A 26,920-nucleotide genomic window follows, 5' to 3' on the forward strand; every position below is an offset into this window, starting at 1 on the left:
ACAGGCAGAGGGAGAAGCAGGCTCCATGCACCGGGAGCCCGATGTGGGATTCGATCCCGGGTCTCCAGGATCGCGCCCTGGGCCAAAGACAGGCGCCAAACCGCTGCGCCACCCAGGGATCCCTCTCCTTCCATTTTGAATGAGAACCTTGCTGGATAAAGTATTCTTGCCTGCATGTTCTTCTCCTTTAGGACCCTGAATATATCCTGCCAGCCCTTTCTGGCCTGCCAGGTCTCTGTGGAGAGGTCTGCTGTTACCCTAATACTCCTCCCCATAAAAGTCAGGGATTTCTGGTCTCTTGCTGCTTTAAGGATCTTCTCTTTATCTTTGGAATTTGCAAGCTTCACTATTAAATGTCGAGGTGTTGAACGGTTTTTATTGATTTTAGGGGGGGATCTCTCTATTTCCTGGATCTGAATGCCTGTTTCCCTTCCCAGATTAGGAAAGTTTTCAGCTAGAATTTGTTCAAATACATATTCTGGCCCTCTGTCCCTTTCGGCGCCCGCGGGAACCCCAATTAAACGTAGGTTTTTCTTTCTCAGGCTGTCGTTTATTTCCCTTAATCTATCTTCATGGTCTTTTAATTGTTTGTCTCTTTTTTCCTCAGTTTCCCTCTTTGCTATCAACTTGTCTTCTATGTCACTCACTCGTTCTTCCACCTCGTTAACCCTCGTGGTTAGGACTTCTAGTTTGGATTGCATCTCATTCAATTGATTTTTAATTTCTGCCTGATTAGCTCTAAATTCTGCAGTCATGAAGTCTCTTGAGTCTTTTATGCTTTTTTCTAGAGCCCCCAGTAGCTGTATAATAGTGCTTCTGAATTGGCTTTCTGACATTGAATTGTAATCCAGATTTTGTAACTCTGTGGGAGAGAGGACTGTTTCTGATTCTTTCTTTTGAGGTGAGGTTTTCCTTCTAGTCATTTTGCTCAGTGCAGAGTGGCCAAAAGCAAGTTGTATTGGGAAAAAGAGAAATAGACAGGAGAGAAAGAAGGAAAGAAAAGAGAAAGAGAAAAAAAAGGGAAGAAAAAAAAAACGGAAAAAAAAAAAAGAAGAAAAAGAAAGGAGAAAAAAGGGGGTGGGGGAAGGAAACAAATCAAAAAGCAAAACAAAACAAAACAAAACAAAACAAAACAAAAAAAAAAAGAACCACCGGAGAGTATCTTCTGATTCTGTGTACTTTAAGTCCCTTGGCTTCTCCTGGAAGTTGTCCATCTAGCTGGTGTTCTGGGGGAGGGGCCTGTTGTGCTGATTTTCAGGTGTTAGCAGTTGGGGGAGCTGCTGTGCCCCTGCCTGGTGCAGGGCTCAGTGGGGGTTGTTTACCCCGTGAGGCCGCAGGAGGAACAGCCCCAGTGGCGGGGCAGCTCTGGAGCCCTGGATTCAGCCCCGCAGTTGCTCCGGAGCTCTCCGTCTGCAGGGCCTGGAGGCTCTGGGGCGGGGCCGCTGATCTGCTCAGCTGGGGCAGGAGCGTCCTTGCTGTCCTGGGCCCTCCCGGCCTCTGCCTGTCCCGGGGGAGGCGGGATCCTGGGCTGTGTCCCGGCGCCCTGTGCTCCGGGCCTGCGCTGTTGGATTCGCGCTCCTGGGCCGCGCAGCCCCCTCCGCGGAGCCGCCGCCCGAGCCCCCCGCGAGCTGCTCCTGGAACCGCGCAGCCCCCTCCGCACGGAGCCTCTTCCTCCGCCCGACCCCTCCGAGCTGCTCCCGGGGCCCTGCAGCCCCCTCCGCGGAGCCGCTCCCGAGCCCCTCCGAGCTGCTCCGGGTCCCGCCGTGAGCGCTGCAGCCCTTAGGGAGCTCGGCGCACTCTCCTAGGCGCGCAGTTGCTCTGTTACTGTCTCAGGGAACCCGAGGGCATCCCCGCCCTCCTGGGTCCTGCTCCAACTCCCTGCGAGCCCCTTTCCGCCCGGGAAGGTCGGTGCAGCTCCTGCTCCTCCGGGACGGGGCTCTCCTGTCCTGGGGACTCTCGCCCCGGCCTCAGCCCGGCTCCTCGCGGGGCCCCTCCCCCTTGGAGGCCTTTTGTTTCTTTATTTCTACACACCCCTCCCTCTTCCTACCTTGATGGAAGCGCGAACTCTTCTCACTGTAGCGTTCCAGCTGTTCTCTCTTTAAATCTCAGGCCGAATTCGTAGATTTTCAGGATGATTGGAAGGTTTTCTAGGTAATTCGGTGGAGACAGGTGATTTGGGGACCCTACTCTTCCGCCATCTTGCTCCTCGAGGATACAGGTTCTAATCCTGGTTCTGCCACTTACTTAGTTGTGTGACCTTAATCAAGTTTCTTTACTTTCTTCATCTTTAAAATGTTGATACTATCATCTGTCTTATCTACCTACAAGAAGCTCGTAGGTGCAAAGGGGACAATATTTATTGGGTCCCTAACATGTGCAAAGTCCTATGCTAAATATGGCCATCTATAGTATTTCAAAAAAAAGGAACCTCTGAAAGGTTATCATTTACCTAAAGATCCTAAGTGGTAAAACAAGGACCTATGTCCAAATTTCTCTGGTTCTAAGGACTCTACTTTCCTCTACCTCTTTCTTTATTCCTTTCTTTCTTCACCATATTCCTTCAAAATCCATTTGATAAATTCTTCAAGTCATAGGACAAATATTATTTGTTCTGTAAAACCATCTCTAATGCTCTTAGGCAGACTTATATGCTCCTATCTATAAGTTCATATCATGCTAATATAATAACATTTTACTTTAGTTATTTGCATACCATAAGGGTTTTCAGAGAACATGTCTTTCTATTATTTTATACCCAGTATCTTGACATTAGTACGTTGTAAATGCTAAGTATTTGTTAAATGAATAAATGAGCTTTCTCTATCTAGTATTATTCATAAATTTGATAATATTAACTAATTTTTGTTTAGTGTCTAATGTAGTTTTACATTTTGTATATAACCAATAATTAAGGCCTCAACCATAATTGCTCATATGCTTGAGGTTACTAAGATAGAATATAATGAACATATGACATGGGTTCTTAACAAATCATAAGGATCTGGTTTTAAATAAATACATCTAAGATTATTTTTAAAAACAGCTAATAATTGCCTGAAAGGGAATATATCAAATATGAAGTATGAGGAAATGGTCCAGGCTTATTCTGAATTTGATATTCTATTTTTAATTTTCTATATGGAAACTTCAGGGAACAAATATATTGCTAGTAAACATCAAACTACCTAGCTTAGAGAATTTGACATATAATTTATTTACTGTAATGTTAATCAGTTCTAGAGGATTACAATTAATAGTAGAAACAAAACCCTATAGCAAATTAATGTCCTATAGCAACATCAGTGGGCACGGAGACTAAAACAGAGCAAAGATCTCCTTTCCATTAACATTAAGATGAACACTAATTACCTGATATTGAAATCAAGAAGAAATACAAAATACTTTGAAGTTATGTAATATATAATTTAAAACCTTCATCTAAGACAGCAGCTTGTCAAAATGCTAATCATTAGGAACTCAAAGATTTGTTTGGTTAATAATCCTTCCTTTCACATGTGCTATGTGTTTTCCAGAAGGAAATCTGAAATCTATTATTAGTTTTACATAGTCAACTCTTGATTATCAGAGTTAATAAAAGGAATATAGACATCTGTGCCAATACAAAGAACATAGACATACAATTGGCTTGTTTTAGATCTAAAAGGGTAGATAATACAAAAATTACATCTTTGGCTCTGGAAGAAATGCTGATTCTTTGCAGCATATTTGCCTTCCACTATACTCTATTGGTTTTTTTCTAAGTAAGAAAAACTATGCTATGGAAAACCCATATACACACACAAATACGAGTTCCCTCCAGATCCTGTGAACTGCTTGCCAGGGGTTAGAATTCTGTCAGCCATATTCATTCTGCTGCATGTTGGATTCTGATCATCACTAATATGTTGAAAGTTCTAATTCTCAAGCCTCCAGGTCCTAAGACAATATTCTCAACCTCATACGTGGCTAATGAAGGAACTAGCACAAGCTGTGGTGAAAAAAATCAGTTCTGGGAAAGGGAAAAAAAAAAGAGAAGGTCATGCTAGGCCTGGCTTTGACCTTGTGAAAGATCAGGAATCACTGAAGTTATTATTGTGATTTTTAAGATGAAGCCTTGGACATTGGTCTATTAAATAAAAAAGGGAAGGAAATTATAAATTAGTGCACATTGTCAGATACATTGCTTTCTAGAGTGATATTAATGATTTTGGCAAAGCTGGGTCAACTGTTTTATAATTATATAAGAAAACCGAATAGTCTCTCAATGTAAATAACTGCTATCTTTTCATCTGTGAAATCAGATCAATTATGTAACAAAAACTTACATTAAAAATGACATTTCTCTCTGAGGCATTTTATAAAATAACCATTGAAAGGTGGGTTCCATGGCTTAGAAGAAAGCAATGTAGTTGAAAGAAAAGCTGGTCTAGCCTTATTAGGTAGATAGAAATAAGGTACATAGTAGGTAGCACAATTCCAATAAAGCAAATATTCAGTTAGTTGTTCAATTGTTTGCTGTTTATTTATCATCTATTGTAAGTCAGTCACTACACGAGGCACTGGAAAATACATACATCTTATTTGAGATATAATCCCTGCATTTAAGGAGCCCACAGACATCTAAACAGATACTTCTGTATAAAATATCTAAGAGTAGAGGTGTGTGAAGAGTGTTAGAGGGGCACGTGGATGAAAGTATCATTGGAGTTATAGGAGGGTTCATAAAGGAGGTCACCCTTAGCCAAATTCCTCACAAGAGTTAAAGTTTACCAGAAGATAATATGGGAAGGCATACCAAGATAATGGAAGAGTTTTTTTCTATTAATCAAGAACCATGAGCTTTAAGAACAATGTACTTAGGAACACATGGTGTATATGGGTAGAGATAAATAAATAGGAAGTTAGGGTCAGGTTATCAAGGGCTTTGTTGGACCTGTGACGGCATTTGGATATTCTTATATGGTGACAAGATATAAGATGGTTCGTGAGCAATGGAGTGGCATGATCAGATATATGCTTAAAAAATTAACTCTGCTAGCTTTAAGAAAAAGCTAGCTCTGGGAGGAAACATCAATAATTTAAGAACTTCAGGTTCATATGATCCCTAATATAGTCTCCCACCCTCTGGTTTATGTTGCAAGATTTCACTTTCAAAGCTTTAGCTTCATGACTTAGTACCTCTTAAAATAAAAACCATTATTTTGGGGGAAAATGGTGTTATCTGTGATGCATAAGTGCATTAACTGAGCTAAGCTTGGGGATGTGAAGTAAAAGAGACAATTTGCAAGAGAGAAAATTTTCACTCTCAACCATGTGTATAATCTCGATGAGAGAAAGGGATGGGCGCTGATCAGGGAGGTTCCTTTGGGGCCAGGAAAGATGGAGGCAGTCTTCTTTTCTCCCAAATCAAGGGAACATTGGACACTGTATTAATTTTCTGCCCCTATGTAACAAATCACACACACCCCCACACCCACACGCACAAAACAGTGTCTTACAACACACATTTATTATTTCAGTTAAAGGAGTCAGGAGTCTGTGTGTGGTAATTGGTCCCCCTAGAAGGGTCTCACCAGGCTGCAAGCAAGGTGTTGGTGGCCAGGACTGCATATACACTCAAGGGGGTCAGAAATCATGAGGTCATCATAGAATTCTGCCTAATAACAGATGCCATGAGTCAAGTGGAAAAGTAGAAATTACAGAGCCTAGAGCCAGACAGGCAGGGAACAACTGGTCCAGCAAGGAGGTAGGAGGTTATCTGGGAGAAATATGGAACAAGTTCTATCATAGGCTTGCTCACTCATGTCAGGATGCATAAAAGAGAAGCCTGCTTTCAAGGGCTAGGCAGACCCCACAAAGGGCACCGCCCCAAAATAGACAGGGTGTAGAGGAAAAAAGGAAAAATGTTCTCCCAAAGGAGATTGTAGAGATAGAAGATGTGAATTCAGAAAAAGGCCTAGCACTTTGGAAATGATTTTCAACTGAATATAAAGAGGGGATTTCTCCACAGCACAAACCTGGAAATAACTTGTTCCCTCCATCAAAAAAAAAAAAAAAAAAATACAGTTAACTTTTCTTCTACCATATTATATTTAATTATAATCATCACCTATATGGATATCATACAAATATAACTGATAGGGAGATTTTTCAAGAGATATACGCTGTCTGGTAGAGAAAAATCTATCAAGCAAACTGAACAAGATCATTAGAGAGATATATGCAGCCCTGAATCTGAATCACAAAGAAAATTCAAAGCAGTTGTATTTTCACACAAATTAACAGAAGGTACAAGCAAGAGAAAATTGAGTTAATGAAAGATTAATTAAAAAAAAAAGAGATGTTCGGGGATCCCTGGATGGCAGAGCAGTTTGGTGCCTGCCTTTGGCCTGGGGTGTGATCCTGGAGACCCGGGATCGAGTCCCACATCAGGCTCCCTGCATGGAGCCTGCTTCTCCCCCTGCCTGTGTCTCTGCCTCTCTCTCTCTCTCTGTCTTTCATGAATAAATAAATGAAATATTTAAAAATAAATAAATAAAATAAATTAAAAAAAGGAGATATTCAACACAAAAACTCTGGAACAATCGTTCTTTTGCTTTTGCTTTAATTTGGGTAGATTAGCACTTGTTGAAAGTCTGGCTTTCCTCAGCAGTAACACAACTCCAGCTTTTGCTGCCCTCACACCCCAGAACACATGAAACAGAACAAATAGAAATTCCAACCCTGCTCATCAGCAGACTGACCTGCCAGTTCCAAGCAGCTTTGTGGATTTAAGATTCTGATTGCCTGGCTGGACTCCTAGCACCTGGCTGCTCTGTGTTTTATGGAATTTTTAGAGTCTAGGCTCTCTTTGTTGCCTAAACCTGTAGTAATAACAGCAACATAGATAATAATAATGGTCACAGTTATTAAGCATTTGTGAAGCTATATTAATTAGGCATGCACTATATTCATAGATTTTTCCATTTAGTGGCACTGGTTCAATGTAATAGGGATAGTATTTTTCAAAGACGATATTGATACATTTCCATTCTTAAATTTTGTTTATTAGGACCTCTTTTCCCCCAGGCCTAGACTGGAGACTTAATGCCCAGAAGAGGAAGAAGGTATAAGCCCCAGAAATTTTAAAGAAGGAAACGGGATGAGATAGGGAAAATTGAAAAATAGTTCTGTGTATGTGTGTCCCAAGCTTTTCTTTCCAATTTTATCTGGAAAGCCTGTAATATAATAGGTATTAGGAGAACATATGGAAAGAGGGGTCTAGGCTCCAAATCCCATCTAGATTCTGGGCACTTCTGAGTACACTTGGTAGTTCTGCATGGTATGGACTGGCAAGGTCTTGATAAATTTTTCTAAGTCCTTCTTACTATCCTTACGTATGACGCCCAGGGTTTTCTGTGGCCTCCAGAAGGGGGCTTCAGAGGCATCTGGGCTGAAAGTCAAGTAGGCTGTCAAGGGGCCAGCTTGGCAAGGAAAGAAGACTGCAACAGAGGCCAGAGTGGACAGATGGCAGACATGGCTGATGTGCTGGGTCCACCTCACCAGTGAGAGATGAGCTGAGGTGAGCAGCCAGAAAGAGCTGGCCCTGGTGGTAACAATTTTGACTTAACTATATCATCCACAAGCTGTAGGCACACTGGGAGGGATACTCACACCCTACTGTTTATCCCTTCTATGTTGCCTGCAGGGCCCACATGCTAACCATTTGTTAGGAATTTGGACAAAAAGATAACTTAAACTTTCTCCACTCTCCTCAGTCTTTGCCCTTATTGATCCCTCACAAAAGATGACTTTGCTTCCAGTCCATAGAACAAATGGGAGCCATCTGACAATAAAATGCAAATTACATCATTGCTTCTTGCTTACCAGCCTGCCAGCAACTAGTCATTGCTTTTAGGTCTCTCTCTTTGGGCCTTAGGATAGAGACTTAAAATCTTGAACATAGCCTACAAGGCCCTGAGTGATTGGCCTTTTACTTCCTCTGTAGACTCAGCTCCTGCCATTTTCTCCCCTTTCTCTGGAACCTGCAGTTTCATGTTAATTTCTACCCTAGGGATTTTTTTTTTTCCCCAAGATGGTAGTCCTTCTTTGAAGTATAATCTTCCCACCCCACCTTGGCCTAGTTAATTCCTCTTTGTGTCTCAGAGCCTAATTCTTCCTAGCAAAGCTCTGCAGACCCCTGCATGAGATCAGTCATTCAGATAGTCTCACAGCCACACTCTATTTTATGCTGCCCTGAGAAACCAATAGTCTTATTTTAACTAATTTCGTTGAGAATAATAAGTTCTCACCTGATTGTTTGCACTATAAGCTATATTACCCCAATATTCTATGAAAGATATTTTCATATTTTTAAGCATTAAAAAAGTTAATATTGTCTTTTTTTGTCAAGTACCTACTAACCTATACATTGCCTTCTATGTGGTGTGCAATGTGTGCAGAAAGGCAGTGGAGAAAACTCATGAGATCCCAGAGCCATAAGAGGAAACGAGAAAGTATAGAAGTGGCATTTTATGATTTATCAAGAACTGATAAGAATATGTTTTTGCAATTACAGGGGCACCTGGGTGGCAAGTTGGTTGAACATCTGACTCTTGCTTTTGGCTCAGGTCTGATTTCAGGCTCATGAGATCAAGCTCTGGGTCAGGCTCCACACTAAGCATGGAGTCTGCTTGTGTTTCTTTCTCTCCCTCTTCCTATGCCCTTCCCCCTCAAGCTCCTCTCTCTCTCTAAAATAAATAAAATGCATCTTAAAAAGAATATATTTGTGCTATATTTGTGCTTTTTATAAAAAGCTTTCCTTTTGGACCTAAAATCAGGGTCTCTTGAAAGCACTGCATTTAATAATCAATACTTAAGATAATTTGTTTAATGCATATTTTTAAGGAAATAAACCTCAAAGGTATAAATATACATCATTCTATCAGCTCACCCTAAACCTCAGCATGGAGCTTAGTGATCACCTCAACAGCCTGGCTTTGCTCTTCACGCCAGCTAGAGGCCAAAGCTCCCCTCAGCTGCCTGTGTGTAGTTGGCTGCTAGAAAAACACTGTTTCAGCTTCAGGAGGACTATTTTCATTCTGTGTGAACTAATTAAAAGGAAGGCCTTCGTTTGTCTTTCTGGCAATCCCCAAGCAGCGTGAAAGGTCCATGCCACCTTCTCTGTTCTAATTTTAGTTCTCCTCTAATGTTTCTTCTCCCTTGCAAAAAAGCATCCTATGCTGCTAAGTGCTTAGAAGCTTTTGTTTTTTGTTATTTCTCCCATTTGGGAGGAAGTACTTTTCCACCTTACTTTTTTTAGATATCCCCTTTCCTATCAGTTTTCTTCAGCAAGAGGTGATGGTTTGAAACTACTAACAAAACTAGAGATAATTAGTTACCTAGGGTAGTTAACTCAACTTCCTCTTCCCTAGTAATTCACAACACACCTGTGCAGGATAGATATCTTCATTGAGGAACTCAGATCTCACAGAGGCCACTCTTTTTGGGTAAGGCACTGTTTCTCAATCTTTTAAAACTGACATCCTTGACTTTTGATAAACATAAAATTATCATGTAGCTTCCCTCCACCCTACCCCACTGTCTCAGCTACCTACTTGGCTTGTCCACTTGGATATCTAATAGTGCTTCAAATTTAAATGACCTAAACTGAGCTTCCTCATAAATTCCATTCTTCCAATGGTCAGAAGGGCCCCAAATCCTTGAGCCACACCTTTGGTCTCCTAACATTTTCTCACACTCTGTATTGAATACATCCAAAAAAACATGTTGCCTCTACCTTTAAAATAGATGCAGAAGGGGTGCATAGGTGGTGCAGTCAGTAAAGCAAAACTCTTGGTTTCAACTCAAGTCATGATTTCAGGGTCATGAGACTAAGCCCCATATTGGACTCTATGTTCAGTACAGAGTCTGCTTGAGATTCTCCCTCACTCTCCCTCTGCCCCTCTTGCTCCTGCTTTCTCTCTCTCTCTCTCTCTCTAAAATAAATAAAAAACGTTTAAAAAAATAGATGCAGAATTCTAGGGATGCCTGGGTGGCTCAGTCAGTTAAACATCTGACTTTTGATTTCAGCTCAGGTCATGATCTCAAGGTCATGAGACCCAGCTGTGTCAGGCTCCATGTTGGGTATGGAGCATGCTTAAAATTCTCTCTCTTACCTCCTCTCCCTCTGTCTCTCCCCCTCCACTCATGCTTTCTCTTCTCTCGCTCTCTCTCTCTCTCTCTCAAAAAAAGAGGCAGAATTCTACCACTGTTTACTACCTCTATTTTATTATTTTTATTAATTTTTATAGATTTTATTTATTTATCCTTGAGAGACACAGAGAGATAGAAAGAGAGACATAGGCAAGAGGAGAAGCAGGCTCCCTGCAGGGAGCCCGATGTGGGAGTTGATCCCAGGATCCCGGGATCATGCCCTGAGTTGAAGGCAGGCGCTTTACCATTGAGCCACCCAGGTGTCCCTCACTGCCTCTATTTTTAAAAAGCCTGCTACCTGAGCAAAAAGAACACACTGACAACCATTAGGGGTACCCCAAAGACTGAAATATCCTATGTGGCATCTCAGGTCATTGGAATGTTTCATATGAGAAGCAGATGCATTCTGGTCAAGAGGAAAACAAGCTCCCTGAAGGAGCAATTCTCAATGGAACCCCACCCTCAGGGGGCCCTAGGCAGCCAGGGAACAAGAAAAGAGGTCTTAGCATCTCAGGGAAGGGTGGAACAAAGTACAGAAGAGATGAATTTAGGGTAAAGTTAATCTGCTTTGAATGATACACTGGACCAGATGGATTTCACAGATATCTACAGAATTTTACATCCAAACTCAACTGAATACATATTCTTCTCAAGTGCACATGGAACTTTCTCCAGAATAGACCACATACTGGGTCACAAATCAGGTCTGAACCGATACCAAAAGATTGGGATTGGGCAGCCCTGGTGGTGCAGTGGTTTAGCACCACCTTCAGCCTGGGGTGTGACCCTGGAGATCCAGGATCGAGTCCCACATCAGGCTCCCTGCATGGCTCCTGCTTCTCCCTCTGCCTGTGTCTCTGCCTCTCTCTCCCCCTATGTCTATCATGAATAAATAAATAAAATCTTAAAAATAAAATAAAATAAAAATAAAGTCTTCAAAAAAAAAAGATTGGGATCGTCCCCTGCATATTCTCAGACCATAATGCCTTGAAATTAGAACAAATCACAACAAGAAATTTAGAAGGACTTCAAACATGTGGAGGTTAAGGACCATCCTGCTAAAAGATGAAAGGGTCAACCAGGAAATTAAGGAAGAATTAAATAGATTCATGGAAACTAATGAGAATGAAGATACGACCATTCAAAATCTTTGGGATGCAGCAAAAGCAGTCCTGAGGGGGAAATACATCGCAATGCAAGCATCCATTCAAAAACTGGAAAGAACTCAAATACAAAACCCAGCCTTATACATAAAGGAGCTAGAGAAAAAACAGAAAATAGATCCTACACCCAGCAGAAGAAGAGAGTTAATAAAGATTCAAGCAGAACTCAACGAAATCGAGACCAGAAGAACTGTGGAACAAATCAACAAAACCAGGAGTTGGTTCTTTGAAAGAATTAATAAGATAGATAAACCATTAGCCAGCCTTATTAAAAAGAAGAGAGAGAAGACTCAAATTAATAAAATCATGAATGAGAAAGGAGAGATCACTACCAACACCAAGGAAATACAAACGATTTTAAAAACATATTATGAACAGCTATACGCCAATAAATTAGGCAATCTAATAGAAATGGACGCATTTCTGGAAAGCCACAAACTACCAAAACTGGAACAGGAAGAAATAGAAAACCTGAACAGGCCAATAACCAGAGAGGAAATTGAAGTAGTCATCAAAAACCTCCCAAGACACAAGAGTCCAGGGCCAGATGGCTTCCCAGGGGAATTCTATCAAACGTTTAAAGAAGAAACCATACCTATTCTCCTAAAGCTGTTTGGAAAGATAGAAAGAGATGGAGTACTTCCAAATTCATTCTATGAGGCCAGCATCACCTTAATTCCAAAACCAGACAAAGACCCCACCAAAAAGGAGAATTACAGACCAATATCCCTGATGAACATGGATGCAAAAATTCTCAACAAGATACTGGCCAATAGGATCCAACAGTACATTAAGAAAATTATTCACCATGACCAAGTAGGATTCATTCCGGGGACACAAGGCTGGTTCACACTCGTAAAACAATCAATGTGATTCATCATATCAGCAAGAGAAAAACCAAGAACCATATGATCCTCTCAGATGCAGAGAAAGCATTTGACAAAATACAGCATCCATTCCTGATCAAAACTCTTCAGAGTGTAGGGATAGAGGGAACATTCCTCAACATCTTAAAAGCCATCTACAAAAAGCCCACAGCAAATATCATTCTCAATGGGGAAGCACTGGGAGCCTTTCCCCTAAGATCAGGAACAAGACAGGGATGTCCACTCTCACCACTGCTGTTCAACATAGTACTGGAAGTCCTAGCCTCAGCAATCAGACAACAAAAAGACATTAAAGGCATTCAAATTGGCAAAGAAGAAGTCAAACTCTCCCTCTTCGCCGATGACATGATACTCTACATAGAAAACCCAAAAGCCTCCACCCAAAATTGCTAGATCTCAAACAGCAATTTGGTAGCGTGGCAGGATACAAAACCAATGCCCAGAAATCAGTGGCATTTCTATACACTAACAATGAGACTGAAGAAAGAGAAATTAAGGAGTCAATCCCATTTACAATTGCACCCAAATGCAGAAGATACGTAGGAATAAACCTAACCAAAGAGGTAAGGGATCTGTACCCTAAAAACTATAGAACACTTCTGAATGAAATTTAAGAAGACACAAACAGATGGAAAAATATTCCATGCTCATGGATTGGCAGAATTAATATTGTGAAAATGTCAATGTTACCCAGGGCAATATACACGTTTAATGCAATCCCTATCAAAATACCATGGACTTTCTTCAGAGAGTTAGAACAAATTATTTTAAGATTTGTGTGGAATCAGAAAAGACCCCGAATAGCCAGTGGAGTTTTAAAAAAGAAAACAATAGCTGGGGGCATCACAATGCCAGATTTCAGGTTGTACTACAAAGCTGTGGTCATCAAGACAGTGTGGTACTGGCACAAAAACAGACACACAGATCAATGGAACAGAATAGAGAACGCAGAAGTGGACCCTGAACTTTATGGTCAACTAATATTCGATAAAGGAGGAAAGACTATCCATTGGAAGAAAGACAGTCTCTTCAATAAATGGTACTGGGAAAATTGGACATCCACATGCAGAAGAATGAAACTAGACCACTCTCTTTCACCATGCACAAAGATAAACTCAAAATGGATGAAAGATCTAAATGTGAGACAAGATTCCATCAAAATCCTAGAGGAGAACACAGGCAATACCCTTTTTGAACTCAGCCACAGTAACTTCTTGCAAGATACATCCACAAAGGCAAAAGAAACAAAAGCAAAAATGAACTATTGGGACTTCATCAAGATAAGAAGCTTTTGCACAGCTAAGGATACAGTCAACAAAACTAAAAGACAACCTACAGACTGGGAAAAGATATTTGCAAATGATGTATCAGATAAAGGGCTAATTTCCAAGATCTATAAAGAACTTCTTAAACTCAACACCAAAGAAATAAACAATCCAATCATGAAATGGGCAAAAGACATGAAGAGAAATCTCACAGAGGAAGACATAGACATGGCCAACATGCACATGAGAAAATGTTCTGCATCACTTGCCATCAGGGAAATACAAATCAAAACCACAATGAGATACCACCTCACACCAGTGAGAATGGGGAAAATTAACAAGGCAGGAAACCACAAATGTTGGAGAGGATGCGGAGAAAAGGGAACCCTCTTACACTGTTGGTGGGAATGTGAACTGGTGCAGCCACTCTGGAAAACTGTGTGGAGGTTCCTCAAAATGTTAAAAATAGACCTGCCCTACGACCCAGCAATTGCACCGTTGGGGATTTACCCCAAAGATATAGATGCAATGAAACGCCGGGACACCTGCACCCCTATGTTTCTAGCAGCACTGTCCACAATAGCCAAACTGTGGAAGGAGCCTCGGTGTCCATCGAAAGATGAATGGATAAAGAAGATGTGGTTTATGTATACAATGGAATATTACTCAGCCATTAGAAATGATAAATACCCACCATTTGCTTCGACGTGGATGGAACTGGAGGGTATTATGCTGAGTGAAATAAGTCAATCGGAGAAGGACAAACATTATATGTTCTCATTCATTTGGAGAATATAAATAATAGTGAAAGGGAATATAAAGGAAGGGAGAAGAAATGTGTGGGAAATATCAGCAAGGGAGACAGAACATAAAGACTCCTAACTCTTGGACATGAACTAGGGGTTGTGGAAAGGGAGGAGGGCGAGGGTGGGGGTGAATCGGTGATGGGCACATGACGGGATGAGCACTGGGTGTTATTCTGTATGTTGGCAAATTGAATACCAATAAAAAATAAATTTATTATAAAAAAATAAAATACAAAATAAAAATACAAAAAAATAAAGTTAATCTGTTTCATAATTCGAAAGTTAATTTAAGTATGTTTGGAGATCAATGTATGGAATGGAAATGGAAAGTTTAATTTAAGTATGAATGGAGTCAATATAGAAATAAACATGGTTTTTTATATCAAATGTTTCTTCTAAAAAAATTCCACTGATTTAACCACAGCATGTAAAGCTATTTTATGGAGGGAGAGGCTAACTCAGCCACTTATCTTCATACAGATCTAAGATTCTGTAATTATCAATAATTATTCCTGGTTTCTTGTGCATCCCTCTCTGAACTACCTCTCTGAACTACCTAGCCGACTTTAGTACCTTGACTCCAACAATTCTTTGATCCTACTGGAATCCCCAATCCAATGATCCTTTTGATTTTTCAATGTTACTTGTTCCCTTGTTGTCCTTCTTTTCCTCCTTCTCCATCTTGAATTTTATGGTCAAACATTACTCTCATTCTCTTACATTCGTATTTCCCTGCTCTTCAATATACCCATTTGACAAAAACACATTCTGAAATTCAACTCTCCGAAATCTATGCAATTGTGTTCCTCCAACTGAACTGAGCTGCAGAAAAAGACAGAACCATATGGGCTAATCTAACTTTCAGTCCATGAATATGAACTTCAAATGGGGTCTTAATGCCTCCAAGCAATTATATTATATCTCCCTCTTCCAATCACTGTTTCTTTCTCCTAAACAACTCTCACTCCATCTTCTCTTTCCTCAGTCCCCACATCTCCTCCTCCCTCCTTCATCTCAACTGATGCTGGTGCTTTCTCCTTAACAGAGAAAATGGAAATTATCAGAATAGATATTTCTCAGATTCTCCCCACATGGATCCCTTTCTAGCATTTGTATCCACACTGGAAACATCTTTCTTGCCTATTTCTCATGGTCTTGTCTAAAGCTGACGTCTCTTCTTGGCTAATAGAACCCATTCTCTCTTTCTCCTCCTTCACTGCACTTTTATAATTCTCTTTGGAAGAAATTTCTTGAAAAGGTAGTTTTTATTTGTTTTAAGTCCTCTCCTCTCTTAAACCCATTATGTTGGGTTTTTCCCCCTTGAATTTCAGCCAAATTCCTCTTTCAAGGACAGCAGTAACTTCCACATTGTTATGCCCACTAGGCAATTCTGACTCAGTCCTCTTCCTACTCAACTTGTTAGCTACATTTGGCAAAGTTGATCACACTTTTCTTCTTAATAACTTTTTTTTTCATCTGACTTCAGAACACAACACTCACCAGAAGGTTTCCTCCTACTTAACAGGTTATTCTTTCTCAATCTTCTTTGCTAATGTTGCCTTTTATCCCCTCTTTCATTGAGCTCAGTTTTTGGTTCTCTATCTATACCCACTCCATATCATCTGTATAATAATGATGTTCACATTTGTATCTTTAGACTGGACCTTCTGCTTCTACTCAACACATCTATTCACATACCAAATAGGCTTCTCAAACTTTAAATGAACTCTCGGTATTTCTTCCTGCTCACCAAACCTGCTCTTTTGACAACCTCTCACATGTCAGATCATAGTAAATCCATTCTGACAGTTGTTCAAGACAAAAATCTTTCTGTTTTCCTTATTTCTTTTCTCATACACTACATCCACTCCACCATGAAATCCTATTGGATCTTCCTTAAAGATATGTCTAATATCCATCCATTTCTCTATACCTCCACTGTTTCACCTTTGATCTGAGCTAACTTCATCTCTCATTTTACTGCATCGCAATAATAACCTAACTGGCCTTCCTGTTTCTACTCTGTTCCCCTTCTTCAATCCATTCTCAACAAAACAGAGTAATCCTCATAAATAGAAGTTAGATCATTAGTCACCCATCTTCTCAATGACCTGAATTTTTTCCTCATTTCCTCCTGAATAAAAAGCCAAAGTCCTTAAAATGGCCTATTAGTTCCTATATGATCCATCTGCACCCCCTTCTTACTTACAAATATTCATACTTCAGGAAATAGCAGTATGATTTGACGAATCTGTTTAAGCCAGAAACTTTGGAGGCTTCCTTCAACTTTTCCCTTTTACCATCATACATCCAATCAGTTATAATAACCTGTTATTTCCTTGTGTCTCTCAAATCCATTTACATCTTTTCATAGCTGATAACATTGTATCTCCCCACCTCCAATTTTATCTTATCTCAAATTTTAATAGTGGAACTATATTTCTAATTAAATGCAAATCTATTCATATCATCCCACAGTGGGTCCAACTCCACAGTTCTTTCACTTTAACAACCATTTTTGATGCTTCACAAACTGATACTTGGAACATATAAGGCAGTGCCTTACAAGTAGGAAGCTTTATTAAAAACCAGGCTACTTTTGAAATGTCTCTGTTATAATAAATTCATTCGGTCACTTATTCAATGTGTTTTACAGTATACAATTCATTTTTGAGGGTATATTAGTCTTTGTTCTGTAAATAACATTTTGTCAAGATTAATTCTTTTGTGCATGTAAATCATTTACAAAATGAACTGTAGGTTTATCTAATAATTTAGATTATATTTTTAATTTAAGAAAAGGTCAGATACCTACAAGTGCAGATCTGTGTACATATTTAGGCTATTTCCATCTTAAAATTATTATAGATTTCTAATGATAATATTAAAGAAGAAAAAAATAATATTAAATAATATTGATGATAATATTACAGAATAGTAATTTCCATATTCTATAAAATCTGTTCACATAAATAAGCTCATTTATTACTACAAGTACTCAAAAAGTAGATACTATATCCCTTTTTCAGAGGAGCAAATTGGAAATCAGAGAAGATAAGTGACTTGATGAAAAATATCCAGCAAATCAGTGACAGAACTAACTCTCGAATTCACTCTCTTTCAATGTATACCATGTGGTAGTGCCAATATGTGCAGGTATGTATGTATGTATGTATGTATGTATTTTTTAGAGGTTGGGGGAGTGTAGAGAGAGGGGGTTGGAGAAAGAATCTTAAGCAGGCTCTACACCCAGCACAGATCCCCACACAGGGTCTATCTCACGACCTTGAGATCATGACCTGAGCTGAAATCAAGTCAGTTGCTTAACTGACTGAGCCACCTAGGAGTCCCATATGGGCAGGTTTTTAAGTACAAAGTATAATAAATTATCTACATATAATATAATGAATGCTACTTCTCAAGTTGATAAATGTCTACCTTAAAAGTTTTATTTATAAAATTAAAAGTTTTATTTTTTAATGTAAAACAAATCATCATTGTCCTTCCACACTATTACTAAGTAACAATCTATCCTAAAACTTTTGATGTAACATGGAAGTGACATAACATTAGGAAACCATAGTAACATGCTGTTTGAAACCATTTCAACTGTTAAAAGGTCAGATTTTTGGTTCTATTCAAAGGTCAGATCTGAAAATATCAATTTTGGAATGTGTGGCAAATTACAGTTTCTTCACATATCTGGACAGTGCCATCAAATTCCTGACAGCAGTAAAATGTGTGTGTTTTAAACCTCTCCCTTTAGTGGTCAATGATTTGAGGCTAGACTCATTGTATCTTTTACTCTTAATTTTTATATAAATAAATAAAATTTTCTATCTACCTCAAAGGACTGTTGAAAATATTCAAAAATTAAAATCATCCAAGAAAACAGTGTACTAATGAAAATAAAGAGCTGATATTTTCCTAAGGCAAGTGTCAGAGTACTTGTCAATCTTCCCATTTTAGAGTTTTAAATCTGGAATAGTCATTCAAGTATTAACTGAGTAATAATTATATATGCAGAAACTTTTCTGGGGTCCATTTTTATTCACAAGTTATATCCCATCCCTCCTCTCCTACTGACTCTGGTACGTGGCAGACATATAAATGCTCATGCTCAATGAACTAGCGGTAGGCTTCATTAATATCACAGTGACTACTACTAACAGCTACTAACATTTATTGAGCACTAACTATGTGCCAGACACAGTGCTAAATATATGCATTACCATAAAATAGGGTAAGTTAATATAATTAATTGTTAGTTTAATTCTATATCTAAGAAAACAATAGCTTTATAAAGAGGTTAAATCTCAGCTAGCTAGGTAACGTATAGTCCCACAGTTAGTAAACAAATTTAGGTAGCCTGACTTTGGTGTCTACAATGTGTCAGGAATCATTCTACCTTACAATTTCAGAAAGATGAGAGAAGATAATAAATAACTAAACAAGTGAACAGTGCAACTTAAATAAGGATATGGAAAAAGGAAAAAGGATAATTTGACAGAAGTGACAAGAGCAATGTTGAAATATAGTTTATCCTCTTTCTATGTTTCCTTGTCTATAAATAATAACATCTAATTCATATATCAGTTATGAGATTTAAATGAGTTAATATACATAAAATGTCTTGAACAGTATATGATGTATGGTGTTAAAGTTTTTGCTTAAAACTTCTTGGTTATTAATATTATTATGATTATTCTTTTTGCATCTTTATTATTGTAATTGTTATTATATTGAGGGGCTTAATCAAGATAAGGTGATATGGGCAGGCCTCTATGAGAAAGTGTATTTGAGTCAAAACCCAAATAACACTCAGCCACATGAAAACTTGAAGATAAAGATTCTACACAGCAGGAACCAAAGTACAAAAGCCTAGGACTAGAATGCCTAGAAAAGAAGGCCAGTGTGGACCAAGATGAGTGCTCAAGTTTCGATTACAGAGCTGGTCAGAGTTAGGCTATATTGAGCTTCATTGGCCTTCGTGAAGAGTTGGATTTTATTCAGAGTTCAGTGAGAAGCCACTGATTTTAAGCATGATAGTGATATACTTTAATTTATATGTTATAAATATCACTCTGGTTGCCATGAAAAGATTAGATAATAGCTTCCATAGAATATCTATGTCACTATTTCCCTTAATCATTATTTAAAAATCTTAGTTTTCCTAGGGGGAAGTAATTTTCTTGCTATATTTTTGGAACATTTCTATCAGTGCTCTTAAAAGTACAGAGTAAAGGACTTAAGTATGATGCCTACATTTATATAGTCACACAACACACTCATTTTTTTTTAAGATTTTATTTACTTATTCATGAGAGACACAGAGAGAGAGACAGAGGCAGAGACACAGGCAGAGGAAGAAGCAGGCTCCATGTAAGGAGTCTGATGTGGGACTTGATCCTGGGTCTCCAGGATCATGTCCTGGACTGAAGGCGGCGCTAAACCGCTGAGCCACCAGGGCTGCCCCAACACTCATGTTGAATAAAGGTTACATGGAATACCCATATAAATGATACCTTATGATTCTAAAATTCATAATCATTTCTAGTGGACTTTAAAATTATATCTCTTTAAAACAAAGTAGTAGAATAGTTCACTTACTTTAAATTAATGTAAATTATTTTATTTCTGTCATTTGGCCATACTAGTTATTTAGCTTCTTACCCCCAAAGAAACATTGCAAATCTGATTGGGTGGAACCAGGTACATGTTACTAGTCGGTGTGGTTACTTTCCTTAATCTTCCCCTTACCCCCAGCACCATTTTTTCACAGCTTCTCCTCTCCAAAATCACCTTGGCTTGAGTAGATTGAAAGTCCACTTAGGCCACACCACCCAACTCAATCTTACCAGATTGATACCGGTTCTGTAGCCTCAAAGCAGCTATTAATAAAGTTGCATATTGATGAGTTGATACCACTGTGTGGAGATGGGTAAATAGTAGTGGAAGAAAAGCATTTCCGGGTCTCTTGTTATTTCACTACCATAAGAGCATTAAATCATCATCATAAATCATCATAAATCATATGTAACACCTGAAAGGCCATTAATGTATCCAAAAAGAAAAAAAATGTATCCAAAAAGAATATTATATCAACTATCTGACAAAAATAGTAGTGCCCTACATTGCTATACCTGTAGATGAACAAAAAACAATGCAAATTTATATGAAGATTCCTCTTAATCCCTCCACCTTATTAAGGCTTTAGGTTTAAAAGTTCAAAAATATACCTTCATAAATTGAAACTGCTTTACCTGTATGGCCAGTTCCCTCGTTCTTGACTTCTGTGGTTCCCACAGAAGAGGTGGGTGGACTAATAGGAGGGCTGGAAGTAAAGCTTGCACATCCTGCAGATGTGTTGATTTCGAAATATTCTTGGTTGTGATTCATTCGGTGAAAATCCAGAGAAGACACAATAGATGTTCGTTGTTTAGGCTAAAATAAATGAGTATGATGAGAGTATTAATATGATCATGTTCATCTTCAGCCCAGTCTTCCAACTGATTTAATCTAAGTCATAATTTTATCAGTTAAACTATCTGGTTTTTATACTTAAAATATATTGTGCTTTCCAGAAAGATGCAAAATAATCCCTTGATGAATTAGATAATGAAAATATTATTTAATGAAATAAATATTTTGGCATAGTGAATAACATAACTTAGGCTTTTTGTTAGATTTCCCCAGAAGGCTGTACAAATATAGTACACAGAATTTCTCTTAATAATCACTTTGGAAAGTTGCAAATTTAAGTCACCTTTCATTTAACTAATGTTTATTAAGCATATGGCATTTTCCAGATCCTGAGGATATAGAATCTAATAATAAAATAGCTCTTACAACATTGAAGCATAATGAAGGCAGTTCTGTTTTGTGTTTCCTATATAGTCCAAGAAATTGATAGCATTAGATATTGTCCCCATGCTGGAATTTGACCATCAGAATTAAGTAAAGTTATATAGAACATTTACCAGGACTTAAGAATCTACTTGGTATTTTTTATGAACTTTGATTTCCTTTTTTAAGGATTTTAATTAATCCCCAAATAGCAAGAAAAACCAATTTAAACATAAAAGTTAAATCATGAGTAATAACAGATATAACTTATACTCTTCACCAGTAATGGATGTTCCAAATAGCAGTTTTCTGTTTTTTTTTTCTCATAGTTTTAATTATATATGCTTTTCTTCTAACATTGCCCTTTAAAAGTGCAGTCTTCTCGGCTCTCAGAATTGTGTGCATTTTCTAAGAATCAATCCAAATTTTCTTAATTTTTATTCTTACTCATATTGCTGAAATAGTAACAATCTCCTATAATATTAACAAGAGATTAACTGCAATTTCTTTACTATAAAATTTACTGCACTTTACTATCCCCAAAGTACAATAAACTTTTGGTTTACTAACATTTTCACTGTCCTCAAATACTTGTTAACTTAACCACTGTACTCTATAGATTATCATCCTGCAAAATATTCAAGTTACTCTCTCTCTTCCAGCTCATCATGTTTTTTTTTAAGTAGATATCATTTAGTCTATAATCTAAAATAGACAATGATATTGAAAAGGTCTCTGTTTTACTGTTTTTTTAAATTTTTATTTATTTTTTAAAAGATTTTATTTATTTATTCATGAGAGACAGAGAGAGAGAGAGAGAGGAGATGTAGAGACACAGGCAGAGGGAGAAGCAGGCTCCATGAAGAGAGCCCGACATGGGACTTGATCCCAGGGCTCCAGGATCATGCCCTGGGCTGAAGGTGGCACTAAACTGCTGAGCCACCAGGGTGGCCCCTTTACTGTTTTTTTAATGTAAAGAGTGTAAATTATCACAACATGCTTTATTATTTAACCATTACAATATTTTTATGAAAGAGACTTATAGGCACTGTTATACAGGCAAATCATTTATTATTATGACACATCAACTCAGTAGTAAAATTCAAATTAGTCCCCACATAGGACTCAGTTGATTTTGAAGTATGAAAGATCGAGGTGCAATGTCAGGCTTAGTTTCTCATGAAATGTCTGTGCTTCGGGCTACTAAATCTCAATTTCACATTCATGTTCTTTATACTAGACTATGTAACAGTAATTAAAAGACATGAAATATGACACTGTCTCCAATGGAAACACAGGTATGTCCATCATCTTCACTTTGTTTTATCGCATTATGATTTTGCTTCACCTCATATATAAGCAGTGGACCAAGTTTGTATAATGTTCTTTTTCATAAACTTTATAAAGATCAAGCTGATACATATGACTCCTTTATTTCTATTTCTTAAACCCATTTTGAACTTGACTACCCAAAGCTCTAATTATATTGGAATCACAATTTGTCATGCAATCATGAAAGCAAACAGGTTATTTTCTTGTTGTGTAATTCATTCTAAAAATATTTGCTTAGGGTATAGTAAATTGCAGATACCTTATAAGCAGTGTGATAGGAATAAGACTAATAAGATATTGCCCCTGTTCTCCAGGTTATTATAGACTTGAAGTGGGAGAAGGGATGGTACATGAAGGAAGAAATAAGCAATCCAAGGATTATGCTTTAGTGCAATACTGTACAGTGAAAAGGGCTATGATAAGTGGAGGCATAAAATATAAAAAGTGAGTCTCTACTTTAGGGAGGAGATCAGGAAAGGCTTTCACAAGCAATGATTTATGGCTGAGTTGAATCTCAGTGAAGCAGAGATGGTAGGCAGACAAAAAAGGATGGGGAGAAGAAAAGTACAAACCACAAATAGTTCATAATGGCTATGTACCAGAGAATGTGAGGTAGTGGTGGTCTCAAGCCACGAGATATCCCAAATTGCAGGGTCCAAATCATAAAACATTCTAATGCCATGTTAAGGAGTTTGTCTTTAACCTAAATGTTTTAAGGAATCACAGAATGATTTCCAAGCAAGAGGATTTCATTATTGGATATGTATTTTAATAAACTCATTTTAGCAGTTTAAAGAATGGATTGGTCAGGGCTGGATTAAGGGAAGGGAGACTAATTAGGAATATGTTAAAGAGTTCCAATCGAGAGCTAATAAGGTTAGCTCTTTAGGTCTTGGTATCTGATTGAATCTGAAGGTTGATTTTTAAGGAAGGAGTCTAAGTTGACTCAGATTTTTGCTTGGGTAGATGCCAGAAGATAAGTTTTTTTGTTTTGTTTTTCTGAAAAATAGAAATGTATACATTCCCATACCAGAAGTATAAAAGAAGTATGCTACTGGGAGTCAGTATAAACTGTTTAATACATAGTTATGCAAATCTACATATTTCCTTTTATTTCTTTGAGCAGAGTGCTATGATCTTACTGTAACGGGCTTCAAATAAAATAACTAGAGGAAAGAAGACAGGCTAATGGAAATTTCAAACAAGAAACCAAGGATCAGTGATCACCTATCTACGTTCTCACTTGCTTCTTCAGAAGCAAATTTATTATTAGCCAGGAACATTGATAGGGGAGTTACTGCCCAAAGCTGAGTATCTGAGATGATGAAGAATGAGAATTATTATATGTTAGCAATACTTTAAGAAAAGGATCAGCAAACTATGGTCTATGGCCATATCTGTGGCCCAACCATAGGCTGGGGGCTTGTAACTAATCCTGACCAAATGACAGTCAGTCTCTCTGCCTCTCTTACTCTCTAGAAGATGTAGTAGTAAGACAAAGGAAGGTCATTCAACCCATACTGGGCATTATGAGAAGTTGAAGCAAACCTCTTTTATGTTAAACTGCTGAGATTCTGAGTTTGTCTGTTGTGGCAGCTAGCATTACTTTACCCTAAATAGCACAATGCAGTGGCTTAGAGAGGTTAAAGGATTTACTCAAGATTACATAAGTAGTTAGCAGAATGCCTTAGATTAGAAGGAAGGTTCATGTGTTCATCTAGAGACAAGTGGGTGGTGCCTCAAAGCACAAAGAACAGAGGTGGGATTTAAAAAAAGGTATCTACATGGAGAAATGAAATAACAGCAATGGGAAAAAAGAATAATTAGATGGTAACAGTATTAAAAATGGAGATTAAAGAAGATTACTCTAAAATATTCGCTCAAACGTTGATTTTAATAATTCCATTTTCCTAACAATCCTGATGGGATCTTGCTAAGCTATATAGTACAAGAAAGTGTTTTCACAAATTCACTGAAATTACAAATAAAAATTGCCACGTTTCAAGTTTCAATGAGTGGTACTGTGTTCACTGTGGCTACTACTCGAAAACATCTCCCTCTCCTGTGGACCAATACTCATATCTCTCTACTTTCCAAAGGACTTGCTCCCACACATATTTACTTAACCAGAGTCAGCAAACTATACAGATCATGGGTCAAATTGAGGCTTTTATTTTGGTAAAGCCTGTGAGCTAGGGATGGTTTTTACATTTTTTAATGGTTAAAAAAGTCTAAAAATAACATTAGTGACAGGTGAAAATTATATTGAGCTCAAATTTCAGTGTCCATAAACGAAGTTTGACTGGAAAAGATACATATCCATTCATTTACATGTGGTCTATGGCTATTTTCACACTATCATAATAGAGTCAAGTAGTTAACAACAGAGACATTATGACCCACAAAGACTGAACTACTTTATTCTCTGGTCTTTTACAGAAAAAGTTGGTGACCACTACTATAGATTGATTAGGAAATGTCTTTGAGGATCTGAAATGGAACACCTGTGTGAATGACTAAAGTAGTCAGAGGTAGTTCCATAGAGTTAATGGAACCAGTGGCAACATGAAAATGTGGGGTTCTTTGTCCTAAAAGCAGGAAAAAAACCACAACAGTTTCCTGTCTTCCATGGTCTTATTTGTTACTTAATATCTTATTCCTTTGGGCATAGGGACACTCACAGGTTGAGAGCACATCCTCATAGGCACATAGGTGCTCTGCCCTGCAAATGCACCCAACCTCCATCCTCCCCACACTCAGGGTCTCACTGCTGCCTCAGCAGTTGCTGGCTTAGCCAATAGCACCGCAACTTGGGGAGCAGGTGGCCAAGAAACACACCCAGGAAGGTGGGGAGATGTAGGAGGCAGGACCACAGATAAGCCCAGGCTCCATTTTCCCACAGACTTCACTTACAAAACACAAACTCAGAAATAAAAATCATTAAAGATTTTAGACAGCAATCGCAAAGCATTAAATCCCAAGCATGGGGCCCTTCTTTGTGTGGGGCCCAATAAGACTGCGCTGGTTCCCACATCCATGAAGCCAGTGCCATCTTAGTCCCTAAAGGGGACTAACATGTAAATTTACTGATATGACATACAGGATGGTATGCATTTTTTAAAAATTTTTATTTATTTATGATAGTCACAGAGAGAGAGAGAGAGAGAGAGAGGCAGAGACACAGGCAGAGGGAGAAGCAGGCTCCATGCACCGGGAGCCCGACGTGGGATTCGATCCCAGGTCTCCAGGATCGCGCCCTGGGCCAAAGGCAGGCGCCAAACCGCTGTGCCACCCAGGGATCCCGGTATGCATTTCCTATACTTATTGCAGATTCTCTTAATCAAGACCTATTATGACAAGAATTATCTTTATGTTCTGTAAAGATAAGAAAGAAAAATAACATATTCTGATGCAACTTAAAAAATTTCATGGCATTTCTGCATCTCAGTTAGATATGATTCACATATGAATAAAATGAGAACATGTAATTCCTGACTGAGATTTAGGTAACATGTGTATTTACTTCCAGATATTCACTGGATTGGAATCTAAGTTTCAAATATCCACTTTTATGTTTCCTCTTCTATTATTTCAAGTTATTTAAACTACAGGGCATTTAAAAAATCCACTTAGATTTATGTGGATTTTAAATCATTCAAATTAACTTAATTATAAAGGGACTTCATCAACCTCCTAATAAAATGTCAAATAGGACTAGAGGGATGCTCTTATGTCAGAAAAAGCAGTACTACCAAAAGTCAGGGTGATATTAAATTCTCCAAGCAAAAGCAGCCTCCAAACTGAGTTCCCAAAGACAGCTGAATGTCAGAAAATTACCTAGTAACATCAGTAGAAATATGTGAAAATGAAAGACTTTCCAGACACTAGCCCACTGTTAAAGTATATCACTACGAAGCAAAGTCCTGCCAAGCCAATGGTAATAAAAATAGGTGCCTTCTTAAACACTTTTTAAAATGAGGATGAGGTGGATAATAAAACTGGGAGGCTAGATCAGTAGTATGTCCTTTCAGAACTTTAATTCACCTGGAATGTTTTATGTATATGGTGAAAAAAATTAATTCTAAGCATTTTATCCCCAAAATAGTAGCCTCCTGCCCAATACCATCATTCTTTCACTGGTTTGAAATGTCACCTTTATCATACACTAAATTTCCAAATATAACTGGGTCTGCATTTTTGGACTGAATTATATTCTCGTTGATCTACTTGTCTATTCCTATACTAATACACTGTTATGGACTACTTCTAGAGCTCCTAGGTTTTTAAAATTAAAAAAAAATTATTATTTTATTTTTATTGACGTTCAATTTGCCAACATACAGTATAGAGCTCTTAGTTAACAGACATTGGATCTCTTTGATTCTCCTTGTTTTATTTTTAAATTTTTTTTCTCCTTGTTTTATATT

General features: G+C 38.2%; 1 protein-coding gene across 15 annotated transcripts in view; it reads right to left on the reverse strand.

Annotated features, from left to right (window-relative positions):
• The window catches only part of ANKS1B (ankyrin repeat and sterile alpha motif domain containing 1B), a 1,043,873-nt gene that overhangs the window by 568,696 nt on the left and 448,257 nt on the right, over positions 1 to 26,920 (reverse strand). For all 15 annotated transcript variants that reach the window (XR_012005947.1, XM_072773232.1, XM_072773224.1 and 12 more), the window contains exon 12: positions 20,579 to 20,759. Coding sequence is in view for 14 of the 15 variants with exons in the window: in XM_072773232.1 (XP_072629333.1) it covers positions 20,579 to 20,759 (181 nt within the window). In the remaining variant the exon portion in view is untranslated. The remainder of the gene's footprint in view (positions 1 to 20,578; positions 20,760 to 26,920) is intronic.

Source organism: Canis lupus, chromosome 13, assembly GCF_048164855.1.
Source record: "Canis lupus baileyi chromosome 13, mCanLup2.hap1, whole genome shotgun sequence".
Taxonomy (NCBI): domain Eukaryota; kingdom Metazoa; phylum Chordata; class Mammalia; order Carnivora; family Canidae; genus Canis; species Canis lupus.